General features: G+C 43.1%; 1 protein-coding gene across 9 annotated transcripts in view; it reads left to right on the top strand.

The window, feature by feature from the left end:
• The window catches only part of TEX14 (testis expressed 14, intercellular bridge forming factor), a 115,160-nt gene extending 98,562 nt beyond the window's left edge, over positions 1-16,598 (top strand). For all 9 annotated transcript variants that reach the window (XM_079906059.1, XM_079906058.1, XM_079906056.1 and 6 more), the window contains 11 exons: positions 451-513; positions 1,029-1,156; positions 1,753-1,958; positions 2,997-3,093; positions 4,503-4,577; positions 7,656-7,733; positions 8,843-8,942; positions 12,067-12,159; positions 14,080-14,189; positions 15,408-15,459; positions 16,265-16,598. In XM_079906059.1, coding sequence (XP_079762185.1) covers positions 451-513; positions 1,029-1,156; positions 1,753-1,958; positions 2,997-3,093; positions 4,503-4,577; positions 7,656-7,733; positions 8,843-8,942; positions 12,067-12,159; positions 14,080-14,189; positions 15,408-15,459; positions 16,265-16,301 — 1,039 coding nt within the window. In that variant the 3' untranslated portion in view covers positions 16,302-16,598. The remainder of the gene's footprint in view (positions 1-450; positions 514-1,028; positions 1,157-1,752; positions 1,959-2,996; positions 3,094-4,502; positions 4,578-7,655; positions 7,734-8,842; positions 8,943-12,066; positions 12,160-14,079; positions 14,190-15,407; positions 15,460-16,264) is intronic.
• The last annotated feature ends 721 nt before the right edge of the window (positions 16,599-17,319 follow it).

Raw genomic sequence — 17,319 nt, 5'->3', positions numbered from 1 at the left:
TCAAGTTTGTCTTCAGAATTCTTCTCTGGCCATTTTTTGGCACAAGCCTCTCTTGGCCTCCCCTGATACTCCATGCCAAGAAGCTGTTTCACAGTTGGTAAGGCCCCATGGCTGTGCCCTTTGCTCCATCATCCATCCACAGCAAAGTTCCCATGCTCTGTTGATTTCCTCAGGAGCTTGCTCAGCCAGTAGCATCGTTGGCTGATTTCAGATGGGCTGACCCTTAGAGAGTATTTATTCAGCCTCTGAAGAGGAAACAGATACCCAGACATCCCTGAGAACATGTGGCTAGTCAGTAGCAGAGCCAGGATCAGAACCCTCACTTTCCACTTTGAGCTTAGTGCCCTTCCAGCTGCCTCTCACACTGGGCCAGTAACTGGTGCCTGGTACCACGATATTGCACTCTGCTGACAGGGGATTTACATAGTTTTCTCACTTTCTCTCTTACAGTATTGAAGACGAACAAGAGGAGACACTAAAGGAGTCACCAAAGGAAATGAAAGAGAAAGACATGTATGGCCACCAAAAGTTGCCTAAGGATTCTGTGCAAAGTCTTGGTTTTAGGGGAAGAGTATTTCCTTGTTTGTAGGAGTCTGTGTTCTTCCCATTTTTATGTATACATTTAATGTGAGCCTGTTTCTTCTTTCACCAAAAAACTGTTGTGATGAGTGATCTAAATTAACAGCATCTTAATCAAGGAAACACAGTGATAAGAAGAATAGAAGTTTATACCTGAGGTAGATTAAGTCTGTTTGCCACATAAATAGACTTTCACCTATGGAATTTATTTTTAGCTGCTGAGATATGTTTACAGTTAGTATCTCTTTTTAAGATATTCTCTAATATTCTCTTTAAGATATCTTACATATCTTATAGATATCTTATGGATATTCTAAGATAGTCTCTGATTTTGGCCACTTGCCAAATAAAGATTTTTGTGAAGAGCATCTTTAAAAAGTACCTCTTAGGAATATAGTGTTTGATTTTTGTAAACATCTCCCAATTACTCTGTGCTTTTAATTCTTTAGATCACTGACAGACATTCAAGACCTGTCTAGTATCTCCTATGAACAAGGCGGTTCTTTTAAGGAAGTCTCATGCAAAACACCCAAAATAAACCACGCACCTACTAGTGTCAGCACTCCGCTCAGCCCAGGTAATAACTAGCAGGGGGATGTTCTGGGAAAGGGACTAACAGCCCCTGCCTCGCTGGCTATGGGAAGCCAGGCTGCAGGAGCAGACCCACAGTGTTTTCTCACAGTACAGAGGGGTTTCTTTAGGGTCAGAGCTGAAGGGGATAATCCCATGGGAGGCCAGGTAGCTGTGGTGGTGGTGATTAACCAGCTATAAGGAGATTTTTAAACTCTAGCAATAGAGACATGCAAATGCAGAGTCTACTTTGTACTTGAAGCACTGTTGAATTTAGTGCAAATACATTGGATTCTCTAGAGTTAGTAACTTAAAACAGTACCTTGTGCTTAAACATACATAGCTCTGGGTCCTGCAGCTGCGTACAGCCAGCATCAAATATCCTCTCTCTAGTGTCCTTTTTTCCAGTATATTTGTGGTTCAAATAATCTCCCTGTAGTCTCTCCCAAGTTTAGAGACTATCATCAGTGATCAGTGATTATTTCAGTTATTGACAATTTGGAAAATCCCTGTTCCAGGTATAGAGTTTTGTGGGGGCTTCTTTTTGTTGTTTTTAAATAATGTAAAGGATTCAGACACTAACTGCCCTCTTTTCTACAACAGGGTCAATTTCTTCAGCTTCTAGTCAGTATAAGGACTGTCTTGAAAGTATCACGTTTCAGGTTAAAACAGGGTCTACCTCGTTCTGGAAGAGTCAAGAATCTATTCAAACTTTGTCTGATAAATTTACAACTGTCCGAGAGAAAGCAAAGAGCCTAGACTCCCTTCTTACTTCCTCTGAAACTCTTCCTTCAAGACTGACTAATCTCGTAAGTATACTGACTCTGCGCTGCACACTCTTGGAGTGAGTCCAAAGGCGTCAGTGATCCAAAAGGCCAAGATTTCTCCGTGTCTGTTTTACAAAGAAAGCAAGAAATAAGCTGGATCCTCTCCAGGCTTCCCTGGGGCTCCTCTCTGAGTCTGTATTGTAGAATGGATCCTGGGTTTTTGTGCCCTCTTTTTTCCCCCAGAGGTAATGTTTGTCGATTTCTCGAAAGATCCGTCCGCTGCGATAGCTTATGATGCATTGTTCATCTGCATTGTTCTTTCTACCTAACCATGTCTTACGTACTAAGAGGAGGCTTGAGTTCTGCTTCCTTCTTGACGCCTCCTCTGGTTAGTTCTCTGAGAGTTTCGATTGATCTCTACCTTTTCTGAACTCCTGAACCAATAATCTGCAGTAAAAACACTTAATGGTACCTTCTCCTTGCTTCCTTCCCCTCCCCGTGCTGTTTGTTTGTTGGTTTCCTTTCTCTCTCTCCCTCATACTTCATATGTGTAGTCTCTTCAAGAAAACTGAAAGTTCCTTACTTGGTTCTGCTCATTAAAAACCTGTTGACTGACCTTTCTGTAGGCAGATTGATTACTTGTTTGGCCCTCAGTGAAAAATCGACTGTCATCTTCTCTGGGCATTTGACTCACAAAAGGTCTCACTCTGAAGTAGGGAAATAAAGAATTTTATGCTCTTGTTCAACAAACTGTTAATGGGGCAGGTTCTAAGTGCCAGGCACTATGCCAGGCCCTTTTCTAGGCATAGTGACTAGGAAAGTCCGCGCCCTGAAGGAGCTCACTGCCTGTTGAGAAAGACTGGCAGGATGTAACACAGAGGTAAAAACTGAGCGCTGTGGAGGCAAAGGGGGTGGGAAGGCTTCCGAGAGGAGATAATGTTTGAATGTTTGACTCAGTCAACAAAACAAGTAGCTTCTTCCATCAGTGATACACAAGATTAATCTTGGAAATGACTGAGCTTAACAGGCCTTTTTAGCTTAATACACGTGTCGGTTACCATGTTTATGTCTTACTTGTAGAAAAGATTGCCTGCATTTACTGGGGCTGGTTCCTCCAGCATTGCCAAGGCACCTGACACATCATCCCGTGCCACTCAGAGGAGGAGCCTGCCAAAAGGTACCCTGTGTTTAATATTAAAATACAAGTTCATAATAGTAAACCAGTTTAAGGGAGACTTCATCTCTTCTTTGATGGCTATAGCAGATTCAAACAAAAATGCTAATTTCCCCTGACTATAAAAGTAAAACATGCTCATTATAGAAAACTTAGAGAATACAGACGAGCTTAAAAGAGAAAACCACGACCATTCTACCATTATTTTTTTTTTAAGTTTTTTTTGATGTGGACCATTTTTAAAGTCTTTATTGAATTTGTTACAATATGGCTTCTGTTTTATGTTTTGGTTTTTTGGCCTCGAGGCATGTGGGATCTTAGCTCCCCAACCAGGGATTAAACCTGCACCTCCTGCATTAGAAGGCGAAGTCTTAACCACTGGACTGCCAGGGAAGTCCCTCTACCATCATTTTTTAACCTCTTGTAGTATTTTGGTATATATATATATATATATATATATATATATATATACACACAGCCCCCAAATATATATAAAAGAATATATATATATATATTTGGGGGCTGTATATATATATATATATATATATATATATTCTTTTTCTTAGCATAGTTGAGATCATATAGTGTATCAGCTCTGGCCTGCTTCTTTTTCTTTAATGATATATTTTAGGATTTCTACTTGTCAGTAAAAATTATTCATAAATATATGTGATGGCTGCATAGTAGTCCATTCTACTTATGTTGCTTAACCATGCCCTTATGTTGAAGATTTATGTTGTTTTCCAACTTTTGCTCTTTGTACAGAAATCTTTATCTGAACCTCTGATCTTTTCCTTAGGATAGAGTCTTAGAAGACAATTTCCAGATCAAAGGGTATGAGAGCGTTAACAGCTCTTGAGGTGTAATTGCCTTTGCTCCATTAATCTTATTGTCTTGTGTCTTTGGTACAACTCAGAATTTCCCTCAGGGGGATAGAGATATTGTGAACTATGCTGAGGGGTTTGGTTAATGTTATAATTGAGCCCTTACGTGAAGGCCCTAAGTATGGTCTCCCATATCCCCTGGCCTGATAATCTATAGAGAAAGGCCTCCCACTTTTTCATTTTGACGGGTCTAGAGCTTCTATATCCCTCCAGCAGTCTTGGTCCAAATTGGAACCCCAGCCTCTTAGTAAGAATTTATACCTCACCTCCCTCAAATATCCTTGGGGAGGGGCACAGATCAAGTGGTACTGAGGTGAGGTGTGATGTAGGAAAGGGTTTAGAGTAAAAGGGAGAGTAAAGCCTTTCACATATGAAGTCTCAATTAGGACCGTTAATATAAGAGGTTTTCTCCCCATCTTAGCTTGTTTCATCATTGAGAAATCCTAAGTGAAATCCACGTCGAAGCCTCGAAAACCTAGTTCAGGTCTAGGAAGGCAGTAAGTCACTTTCTCCTTTATCTTTTTTAAGAACTAGTAGAAGCCATCTCGCAACATCACATTGATGAGCTGCCACCACCACCTCAGGAGCTGCTTGACGAAATCGGTAAGGCATGCTCAATGCAGAATATACTCCATGGCCCTGCTTCTTATGGTCACTGACCACATATGGTTCTTTGTCTCAGGTGAGAGCACTAGTACCGAAGGCCCTATAAAGGTTTGATTGAATGTACAGAATTCTGGAAGAGACAGTTTTCCAATAAAATGGGCCTCAGACTACTACTGAAGCCTGGCCAGGATAATTGGTCTGTGTCTGTTGTCATTTTGTTACTTAAAGGGCCTACGGTAATGATTCTAAGAGGAAATAACAACATTCAAGTGGTTTATTATGATGAACTTGTTTTATTAAAAGAATTCTTAGCTCCTTTTTGAACCAAACTAGCCATACTTCAGCTATACTGAAGTCTGGCAACTCAGGCCCAAACACCCCCATGCTTTCTGTTTTGCCATTAGCAGGAGATATTAAAGATATTGGCATTGTGGATGAATCCCTTTCCTGAGGGCAGGGAAGTCAGTGGCACAGGACCTAATGAGACCAGAATTTTCCATTTCAGGCAGAGACTGAGGGATACCTGCTCAATTTTAGTTGCAGCTGATCAGCTGGCCTGCCCAGCTGAGCTGATGCTGAAAGTAAATGGAGCATGGTGATAGAAACATTTGGGGCAGGTGGTTTGCTTCTCCAGGGAGGACTGACTTCCCTCTTCGTGACAGCCTGGCTGACCAGCCCCTCACTCTCAGAGGGCACATCTCATCAGACCTCTGATGGTACAGTTCTTGGTATGGGAACAGTAGGGAGTTTCCTAAGGGGAATCTCTTGATTTTCAGGGTCTCTGAGGTTTTGTGTCTCATCAGGAAGAGGGAGCTGAATGACTCAATGGACAGATACGGTCTAGGCTACCCAACCCCTAGCCCCTGGCTTGTTGGCCTTACAAACTTGGGTGGAGCCGGTCAGAGCTGCCAAAGCCTCCCTCGGTTTCTTTCTTTTCTGTAGTCATAGGCCCTTCTTGTGTCACCACACCCCTCGCCCAGTGCCACAGGGTTGTGCGGGTCACAGGGTTGTTGGCTCTTAGGGCTCCCACCCCGGCACCAGTCTGCCTCCCCTGGAACCCCCTAAGGGGTCCCTGCAAATTCCTCCCCTCCAGTTGCTCTCCTTCACATACTCATGGAACTACTGCTTGTGAGAGTAGAGGTCAGCCCCTCGTGTCCCGCTCAGGTAGATTCTCAGTGCCGTCTGTTTTTTGGTCACGGCTTAGGACAGTACTTGTAGGCTCCTTTGCAGTTAGACCTTAACGATACTTTTCCTCTGGATCCTGCTCTCCTCTCTCTGCAGTCACAATGTGGACCCCCACCCCCCATCTCAGCAGCTGTCACCAGGTTTCTGCAGCCGGCCTCTTGGCACTGCTGTACCCCAGTGTGCTCTGCAGAAACTCTTCCTCATTTCGCTTATGGGAATTATCTGGGCCAGGTTTCTAGGCGATGTCTTGTACTTTGAGATGGGTCAGTAATTTTCCAGAAAGATAAAGGGCAGAGGGCACCTGAGTAGTTTCTCCTAATAACGAGTGTGCCTACCTGATTATTGTTTATCATCACTCTCGTTGTTTCCTCTCAGGAGAGCTTTGGGGAGTGACCTGGAGCTGACACCTACTCTTTTGAAGGGCACACATCCACAACTCCAGGCTTCCGTCCAGGGCCTAAAGGGGAGGGTCCTTTAGAATCTTGTAAGATCAACAAGGGACTACCTCTAACAAAGATAAAAATGGATTTAAAAATTTCAGATTATATTAAATGACCTTATGGGGCCCCTTGATGCCCAGGGGCTGCCAGGGAGGGCTTGCTTCCTGACCTGCTAGAAGGGCAAGACCTGTGCCTGCACACAACAGGGCCGTGCCGGTGAGCCCAGGGGTCCCGTCTGTGCTGCCTCCCAGCTGTCTCTCTGATGGGCTCTGGGGAGCACTTGGAGGAAACTGAGCGCCTAACACACGTGAAGCAGTGCACTGAGTTTAGCAGACGCTTGTCTTAGTCTAATGATCAATTCGTTAGGAACTGGAAATTTTATTCTTTGCCTTTTGTCTCTCTACAGACCAGATCACAAATGTGTACTTTAGGCCAACAGAGATAGGGAAAGATTTGGACTACTCTGAATTTACCAACTTTTTGAGAGAGTATATAAAGTAGAGATTAAGAGCATAAGCCTTAGAGCTAGACTGCCTGAATTCAAAGTCCAGTTACACCTCTTAGTATCTGTGTGATTCTAGGCAAGTTCCTTAGCCTTCCTTTTTTTAAAAAAAATATTTATCTTGGCTGCCCTGGGTCTTCATTGTGGCACGCGGGATCTTTGCTGCGGCATGCATGCAGGATCTAGTTCTACTGACCAGGGATTGAACCCAGGCCCCCTGCATTGGGAGCGTGGAGTCTTACCCACTGGACCACCAGCCAGGGAAGTCCCTCCTTAACCTTTCTTTACCTTAATTTCCTCATCTGTTAAACAAGAATAACAATAATGTGATCAATCTCATAGGGTATTGTGAAGATTAATTGTGAATATTAATCTTGAATTAATGTATGCAAATTAGAAATAGCACGTGCCACTTAGAGCTCTGCAAGTGTTACCTATCATCATCATTTTTTTTTTTTTGCGGTATACGGGCCTCTCACTGTTGTGGCCTCTCCCATTGCGGAGCACAGGCTCCGAACGCGCAGGCTCTGGACGCGCGGGCTCAGCGGCTCAGCCGCTCCACATGTGGGATCCTCCCGGACCGGGGCACGAACCCGTGTCCCCTGCATCGGCAGGTGGACTCTCAACCACTGCGCCACCAGGGAAGCCCCCATCATCATTATTTTTACTTTTATTTTTAGTGTTACATGGGATTGGATGCCTAAGGCAGTGGTTCTCAAACTTCATCAGGCATCAGAAGCACCTGGAGGGCTTGCTACACCATCCCCACCCCCAGAGTTTCTGATTCAGTAAGCCTGAGATGTGGCCTGAGAATTTGCATACCTAACAAGTTCTCAGGTTATACTGAGGCTGCTGGTCTGAGGAGTACTGTTTGAGAACCACTGCCCTAGAGGATGATGTGACATGCAAAAGAAGAAATAAGTTGCTTTCTGCTCTATGTTGTGACAGAGCACCTGAAGCGGCAGCAGGCCTCATCCACAGTGCGAGATGAGAACACAGCAAGTCATCTGGGCATCACTGCAAGTGGTAAGCCAAATCCCCAGTTCTTTCTCATCAGATTTTGCTGTAACTGTCCTTGGAAGCACAGTGGTACATTTGGGTGAGTGTGGACCTTGAGGTCAGGCACACTCCACCTCAATTCTGACTCCACTACTTACTTTGGTATGACAGACTGTTTAATGTCTCTGAGCTTCAGTTATCCTCATATGTAAAATGAGAATGATAACTCCTACCTAATGATGTGCATGCATAGTGCCTGGTACATTGTAAGATACTTAACAAATGTTAGTCTCCTTCCCTTCATAGGACTGCTGGCAGGATGAAATGAGATAGCATATGTAAAATGCCTGGCATACAGTAAAGGGCACTACCCTTCCCCACCCAAATTCCTTCCCTGGCTCCAATCTGGAAACATCTAACAAATGGGAAGAGGGTGGCCCCCCCAGAATAAATCTGTACAATTTGTTTTCAGGGACTCTTGCCTCCTCTTTTATGTGCCATTTCTTTCCTCTGTCTCTCTCGAGCCTTGGCACAGGCAAGGCTTCCTGCCGTTTCGCCTGGCAAAGAGCTCCCCAGACCTCAGAAGCAGCTGCTGTGGATACAGGCGCCCTGCAGATTGCCACCTGGCCCCCTGCTCTTGTGGGAAGAGGGGAACCCGTGCATTGCAGACTTCAGGGTCCACTGATTAGCCTTAATTTTTTGCACTCCATTTTTTTTTTTTTGGCTGCGTTGGGTCTCCGTTGCTGCACACGGGCTTTCTCTAGTAGCGGCGAGCGGGGGGCTACTCTTCATTGTGATGTGTGGGCTTCTCACTGCAGTGGCTTCTCTTGTTGCAGAGCACAGGCTCTAGGCGCACGGGCTTTAGTAGTTGCGGCACGTGGGCTCAGTAGTTGTGGCTTGTGGGCTTTAGACCACAGGCTCAGTAGTTGTGGCGCACAGATCTAGTTGCTCTGCAGCATGTGGGATCTTCCCGGACCAGGGATTGAACCCATGTCCCCTGCATTGAACCCATGTCCCCTGCATTGACAGGCAGATTCTTAACCACTGGGCCACCAGGGAAGTCCTGCACTCCATTTTAAGGCAGGTTTTCTCAAAATTTTTTTTGTTCTAAAGTTAAGTCTTTCAACTGTTTTTAGATCAAAGGCATTTAGAAGAACAAGAAACTAACAGTAATAAAGAAGACAGCAGTATGCTTTGGACCAAAGAAACTCAGGATCTAGAAGAGGATACAGAGAGGTAACAGAAAAAGCTGGATTTTTTTTTAAAGTGTTTGAAAAAACTATAGTGTTAGTTTATATTAGTTTTTCTTCTGATATTGACAAATAAGGAAATAATGGTCCTTTGTCATACTATCCTTATAGCCCCTATTCCTAAAAGGCTTTTTTTGTTTTTTTTTAAAAAGTCCTTAATTGTTATAAAATACATATAACACAAAATTTTTAAGTGTACATTTCAGTAGTGCTACATATATTCACATTGTTGTGCAACTGATCTCCAGAAATTTTTCATCTTGCAAAACTGAAACTCTATACCCATTAAACAACTCCCCATTTCCCCCTCCCCTCAGTCCCCAGCAACCACAGTTCCACTCTCTGTTTCTCTGAGTTTCACTATTCTTTTTTTTTTTTTTAACATCTTTATTGGAGTATAATTGCTTTACAATGGTGTGTTAGTTTCTGCTGTATAACAAAGTGTATCAGTTATACGTATACATATATCACCATACCCCCTCCCTCTTGCATCTCCCTCCGGTGTTTGTGTTTTGTCACTGGCTTATTTCACTCAGCATAATGTCTTCAGGGTTCATCCATGTAGCATGCATCAGAATTTCCTTTCTTCTTAAGGCTGAATTCCATTGTGTGTGTGTGTATCACATTTTGTTTATCCATTCATCTGTTAGTGGACACTGGGTTGCTTCCACCTTTTGACTACTGTAATGCTGCTCTGAGTGTGAGTGTGCAAATAGCTCTTCAACACACCCTGCTTTCATTTCTTTTGGATATATACCCAGAAGTGGTATTGCTGGATCATATGGTAAATCTATTTTTATTTTTTTGAGGAAATGCCATCCTGTTTTCCACAACAGCTGCACCATTTTACATTCCCACAAACAGTGTACAAGGCTTCCACTTTCTCCAGATCCTTGCCAATACTTGTTATTTTCTGTTTTGTTTTTTTTTTTTTTGGCTGTGCCAAGCGGCATGCGGGATCTTAGTTCCCCGACCAGGGATTGAACCTGTGCCCCCTGCAGTGGAAGCGCGGAGTTTTAACCACTGGACCACCAGGGTGGTGGTGTTTCTGTTTTTTTGATAGGTGCGAAGTGATATCTCATTGTGGTTTTGATTTGCATTTACCTAATGATTAGCGATGTTGGGCATCTTTTCATATGCAGAAGGCCATTTATATATCTTCTTTGGAGAAATATCCTAGTCCTTTGCCCATTTTTTAATAGGATTATTTATTTTTTTCTTGTAAAGTTGTTGTTTGTTGTTTTTGTTTTTACTTCATTTTGTGAGGCAAACATCGGTTTCAGTTTCTTTCAAAGCATTTTAAAGAGAATTTTTAGATCTTTCTAGCCAAATAAGAGAAGATGGAGGCAACCATCCAGACAATTCAGTCTGAAAACACAAGTTTGCCTCAAGAAACCCAATTCCATTCTTGACTTGGAGCTCTCCTTTGACCTGTGTTGTAAGGTAAACCACTTCAGATCACCTCCTTTGCCTCCTAACATTTCTTGCTTTGTCCGAACTGTTATTCAGGGCCAGGACTCGAGGGAGGTGAGTGCAACACACTCCTTGGGCACAAAATTGAAGGAGGCACCAAAAAACTCAGAAGTCAAGAAAAGTACTATTTTGATGCCATATTTTTAAAAATCAATACTAATGCAAAACCAAATCCATGATGAACAAAATGTTTACGTTTTAAAGAAAGAGAGGCTATGGATCTACACTTAACACCACTTGCTTCATCCTCACCCTGGACCAGCAAATCCTTGGGGAAGCCCTGCAGAATACTTTCAGCTGCAAACGTTAGAAAACCCCACCATCGTGTTTAAATGAGTTTGTCTCACATGACATGAAGCCCGGAGGTTGGCAGGGCATGGCTGGCGTAGCAGCTCAATGATGCTACCAGGGACTTAGGCTCTTCTGAGCTTTCTGCTCTACCAGACATAGCATGTTGGCCTTTGTTTTCAGGCTTGTCAACTCCTGGACAAGGTGGCTGCTATCCATACTCCAGGCAGAAATAAGAGGGTGGGGCAAAGGAATAGTCTAGCCAACTTTATGTCTTTTTATCTGGAAAGCAAAAGCTTTCCTAGAAGCCCTTCTCAGCAGATGCCTACTTATATCTCCTTGGCCAGATGTGACGCATGGCCACCCTTGGTTGCCAGGGAGACTGGAAATTGAGTTTTTAGCTTTCAGCTGCTGTAGAAGAGGAAGGTAAGGGAGGAGAGTGTTATGAATAACTTTTGGGTAGTGAATCCAGTTTCTGTCACACTCTTCAAGGGCTAAACTATTCTCCACAAGGAAGGAAAAGAGAGAGACCTGGACAGGAAGTGAGGAGACTAGAGCCCTGGGACCTGAGAGGAAGTGGGGAGAGGGCTTTTTGGTGTGTGTGTGGGGGTGAGACAGAGAAGACAAAGAGGCAAAGGGGGAGGAAGGTAAACTTTTAAAAGTTTTATGAACCTTTTGTCTATAATGTATGATGTAACTCCATTCATTCCATCTCCCCCAAACACCTTCGGTAAATATCTAGCCATTATTTAAGGCAAAAGAAGAGTAGCTCAAGAAGGCCAAATTACATTTGGTTATACAAATATGAAGTGCTTTGCACATTATCAAAAGTTAGCTACTATTATCATTGTCTCTTCCTTTTTCAAAAGGGCTGGCTATGCTAGACACAGGTAGATGCCCACAGATGCTCAGTCATCTCAGTCCTTGGCACCAAGCCAGAGTGGAAGATATTTTTTCAGATGGTTGGGACTTTTCAGGCCTTCTGAAAACACATTCTCTGCATCCAGTAGCCTCAGAGGCAGTTCTTAATCTGAAAAACTTGTGGGAATGAGTGTACATTTCTAGCCTCAGGTGGAAATTGATGTAATGATCTAGAATTGAGACAGAGTCTAATATCACACTTTGGGCTTTTTTGTCAAGAGGCTAAAGGAGGGTTCTGGTGCACATTTAAATCGGATCTGAGTGACCACTACAACTCCAGGTACAGTCTCACCGAGCTCTCATTTTCTCATGTGTATAGTGAAAGCAGGAGTTTGAAGGTCCTTTCCCGCTCCAGAGTGCTACGCCTCCTTGTCAAGGGAGAAGGGGAATGATTTCTGTCTCAATTCTCTTCACTTGCCCTTGCACAGAGCTCACTCTACGCTTGATGAGGACCTGGAAAGATGGCTGCAGCCACCTGAGGACAGCACGGAGCTACAGGGTCTCCCCAAGTGCTCGGCAAGGTTATTCTTCTCCATCAGGGGATCATTTTTTTTTCTTTTTTAGGAAGGGGGACTAGATTTTAGTTCAGTTTTTTGAAAAAGATAGATTTTAGTTTTTTAGGAAGTACATGGACTCCTCGGAGAAGGAATGTTTGGTGATGGCGTTACATTGCTCTAGATAAGCCAGCCCCGCCTTCTGTCTCCCTCCTCTTCCTCCAGCCACCCACAGTGCTCAAGATACTGACTAGCAGACTGATATTAGTATAGAGACAGGCCTCTAAGATTGCTGTGTCTAGGCCCTGTCACCTTCAACATTTTCATTGGTCATTCGAATTAAATCAGAAAAGGCATGCTTATCAAATTTTTAGATAACACAAATCTAAGGATAAATGCTAATGTGATGGGCAGATAAACTGTGGCTTCAAAATGGTCTTGACAGGTGGAAATGTTAGATTTCTCTGAAAGATAAAAGTGAGCATTTAGATCCAAAAGTATAGAATGTGAGAGATCTGACCTAATGGAGCATTTTTTGATCGAAAGCTCCTACTCACCTGTAATTTCATTGAAGATGGGAAGTACGTCTTATTTTTATACGCCCAGCATTTAGCATGCATTTTGAGATGTGGTAAGAATTCAAGAAATTCCCCCTGAAGAAGACATGGACAGCGACTCCATGAGACCTCAGCTTGATGCAGTTGCTGAAAAGGTCAGTGCAGCACTGATACTGAACAGACAGAAATGTACAGCCCAGGTCACGGTGATGTCTTAGGCTAGCTAGAGGACTTCTAGAACTCATGTGGGGCTCCTTTGGGGTGTCACATTTTAAGGGTCAACAAACAGAAGAGGGTGGCCACAGAACAGCTAGAAGTCTGGAAACCTTGTCATGTGAGAACAGCTGAAGGAGCTGGGAAGGCTCAGTCTGAGAAGAGCAAATGGAGTAGAGAATTTGATAGCTGCCCCCAAATACCTGAAATATTGTAAAGTGAAGAGAGTCAGCTTACTCTCTTCTGCCCCAAAGGACAGAGCCACTGACTAGAAACTGCAGAGTAAGAGATTTTTATTCAGTAAAGCACAAGCTTTCTAATGGCCACAGCAATCTGATAGAGAAACAGCTGCCTCTACACTAACTTTAACAGCAGCTCCTCCCACCCGAGCGTAGGCTGCATGACTCTCTGGTCCAGGGCATTTGGACGGAGGTAATAGATAACCTCCTCCAACTTTAGAGCCTGTGATTCTATTAGTGATGAGAGGTTAGGAGGAAAAAAAATCCTTTTCACCCTAGCTGGCTTTGTTTTCTCCCTCACTTTGCATATTTTATTTTGAATATCCACCAGATGAAAACAGAAGAAAAATCCCTAAACCATGTCAGTTTGATTCATCCATCATCTGTTGAGCACTGTCAGTGAGCTGAGCACTGTGCTAGGGGCTAGAGATGCAGAGGGATAGGATGTCTCTGCCCTTAAGGAGCTTATAGTTGAGTGGGGAGTTGGTTTCTGCTTACTGGTTTGACAAATGTGGTCTTCAATTGTTAGATACTGCAGTTAGATATTGAGAGTTTTAGGAAATGAAGATAAGGTAATAAAAATACATGTGGTTGTAAAAAGGACACCGATTACAACATAAGTGAAATGCTTTTTTCCTTTGGGACAATACAGCCTAGTGGTTGAGAGCAGCGTCTGAGTCAGACTTCCTGGGTCCATCCCAGCTCTAGGACTTACTGGGCATTAATTTAACTTCTTTGTGCCTCAGTTTTCTCATCACTTCACTACCTTATATAGTTGTGATGAGAATTAAATGAGTTAATATATATTACAGCACTTGACCTCTTCCATAGGGAACGCACAGTTAGCTCTAGTTATTATCATATTTCCTTGGGAGTGCAGTGCTGTTCCCCTGGCCATTGTGCACATGGCTTAATGACCAAAGTCATTGTCATTGAAGGGAGACAAATATCAAAGATCAAGAAGTTGGTGAAAAGAAGAGAAAAGGGGAAGAAAGCATCACGCCAGAGAGAAGGAAATCAGAAAGCTTTTTAGGGACTTCTGAAGAAGGTGAGTTGGATGTTCATTTACAATGTAGCCTGGAGTCCTTGGGCTTCCATGAGCATCAAAGTTATTTAGAAATGTTTCCCAGATGCTATATATAATCCTCCTACACTTTTCCCCTGTAGTTCAGCCCAGGTTTTCTGTTAAATGCCAATTATGTCTTTATCACAAAACAGTAACAATAGCCAATTCTATTTCTAAAGTAAGCCTTTAGCCAGGCTCATATTGTCTGGAAAGACGTTTTCCTTCAAATGTGTCTTCAAAAGATAAGAAATCATAAATTGTGGAATTTAAGTGGCGTCTACAAGTAATGTGAAAAGTACAAACCTTAATTTCAAAACTGTTTTGATAGAGCTCTAAGGCGCCATTCACAAATGATGCCCTCCTATATTTAAGTTCCTCTTACTCAGGAAGTTAGCATCATTAACTCTTTCAGATCATCTGGTATCCCTTTTATCCCTTCCCCAGTCCATTCTCATTCTTCTCCTTTTTCTGCCCTGCTTTGTGCCCCAGGATGCTGACCCTTGTGAACTGAATCTGCTGGGCTTCCTGGCCAGCCGGCTTCCTGTTGGCCAATGGGAGAGCCCAGCAGAAGATCAGATAGTTGGGATATTACTTGCCTTACTGCCTACCTCAGCACCTCATCTCTGTGTGGAAGTGATGTCCCTCAACAAGCACAGCTTCTATAGTGCAGCCCATCCTTCCCAGTTCTAGCTCTCACTGGGTTCCAGTAACTGTTCTGCCCCGCCTCTCCCCCCCAACCCCAGTCTCTTCAGACTTAGGGGTGATAATGGCTTCCCACTTCTGCTAGTTGCTGGATGCTTTGCCATACCTTGTTTGCTCCCTTAATTCTGACAACACCTCTGTAAGTAGTCACTTCATTAAAGGGCCTGGGGGTGCATTCTGTTTCCTCCAGGAACCTGACTGGCACAAGGCCCAGAGTGTGTGAGCGTTCAGCTAGTATTGAATTCACCAAGAACATAATGCAGGGACTTTGTGAAATTAGCATCATTTGTGTCCATTGCTATGACAGGGAGCTGCAGGATGTTAGGAGTGGAAGCCCAGTATCTGTGTTTTTAGAAAGATTCTATCTCTGTAGAAGAAAACAATTGATGGAGAGAAAACAGTCCACCCTAAACTAGAGAGGATACTAATGTGACTTCTGAATGCTCTCACCCTTTGACCCAGAAAGTAATCAAGTTGTTTTTTCTTCCTCCTATCAAGAGGAACTAAAACCCTGTTTTTGGAAGCGACTGGGTTGGTCCGAACCATCCAGGTAATGAGATGTCAGATGTTTGTAAGTCAAAGTCCATTGTTTATAGACAACATGAATAGACTTTAAACATGTACCAGTATCTAAATAAACATTAATGACAAAGACTTGAATTCAGAGTTACTCAGTTTTAAAAATGCTAATGTTTATAGTTAATTAAAATACAAGGGGAAATTAATGCCAACTTTGATTACATAATTGGTAGACAGCACAAGAAGGGTTTGTTTTTTTTTTTTGGCTGTCTTGGGTCTTTGTTGCTGCACGTGGGCTTTCTCTAGTTGCAGCGAGCGGGGCCTACTCTTCATTGCGGTGAGCAGACTTCTCATTGTGGTGGCTTCTCTTGTTGCGGAGCACGGGCTCTAGGCACGCGGGCTTTAGTAGTTGCAGCACGCGGGCTCAGTAGTTACAGCACACAGGCCCTAGAGTGCGTGGGCTTCAGTAGTTGTGGCGCGTGTGCTCAGTAGTTGCGGCACGCAGGCTCAGTGGTTGTGGCGCATGGACTTAATTGCTCCGCGGCATGTGGGATCTTCCCAGACCAGGGATCGAACCCGTGTTCCCTGCATTGGCAGGCAGATTCTTAACCACTTCGCCACCAGGGAGGTCCCACAAGAACGGTTTTAGATGAAGGGAGTACAGAAGATGCTGCCCTCGAAATGCTTTACATTTCCGTGATACACTAGCTTATCATAATCTCGCTTGATTATAAAGATCAAAGTTTCTTTCCTTTGAATTCAGTTGACTAAAAAGAGGCTGTTGTTTGTGTCTTTAAGAAACATCACACCAACTCGAAACTCCCTTTTTTGTTCAGGATAATCGTGCTGGATCAGAGTGACTTGCCAGACTGACCGGAAGTGGACCATAGATGGACTCCTGGCCTGCGTTTGAGTATCCTGCTCATGAGCTCCCTTCTTCCCTCGTCTGCTTCAGTCACCATTAGGGCAGTGGTTCCATTGCTCACACTTTGTTTAGCCGCCACAATAGACAGAATGACTTGTTTGTTTGCAGCACATTTAACCATTTGTTTTCAGTCAGATTTCTGAAAAGTAAACGGTAGTTTTGATTGTAAAGCTTTCTCGTTGTGTCCAGAATGGTGTTTGGTTTTTTAATATAAATTTTCAAACACTTCAACTCCTGTTATATAATAAAACGTTTCCTTTTAATATCAGTTAGGTTTCAGCTGTAAGATATATTTCTGTGTTTTAGTTGTTGGGAGAGGACCTGCCACCCAAAGAAGTTTTGAATTCTGTTATAAAGTTTGACAAGTAAATAACTACTGCTACCACCCATCGTACAAACTGGCACCAGTCATCCATGTTTTATTACAGAAATATTGCCCTCCTCTTCACTGGGATTGCCATATTCCCGTTCCAGCTACAATTGACTTACATGATAAAAGTGTAGGTAGGAATAAAAGCCCAAAATATTTTGAACTCTTTAAGGTGAACAAACATCATCTCTGTATATTTCAGTTTACACCTCACATCCTTAGTGTCTTAGAAGAATGAAACTATGGTAAGAAAGATCACAATATTTTCTCTAACTTAGCCTCTTGTGCGGTGCTAGCCAGCTAACATTTTATCTGTAGGTAGTAGGTCTTTTGTTTGTGAAAACCGGATAGTTCCTATTGTGGATGGTCATATTCATACAGTTCTTAGCTCCCCAAAATTTTACCCTGCACAAATAAAACAGGAAGGTACAAGTTTATTTGACCATTTTAAAGCAAGGAAACAGTGGCTTGCCATTGTAACCAGAGGAAACCCATGACAAATTACTTTACAAATAATACGAAACTTTGAGGGATACAGAGACTTAGTAACATGCAGTACTTCCTCTCAAAAAGCTTTATATGGTGAGACAAAACCA

This window comes from Stenella coeruleoalba (genome assembly GCF_951394435.1).
Source record: "Stenella coeruleoalba genome assembly, chromosome: 19".
Classification (NCBI taxonomy): Eukaryota; Metazoa; Chordata; class Mammalia; order Artiodactyla; family Delphinidae; genus Stenella; species Stenella coeruleoalba.
This window is presented reverse-complemented; position numbering and strand designations above follow the sequence as displayed.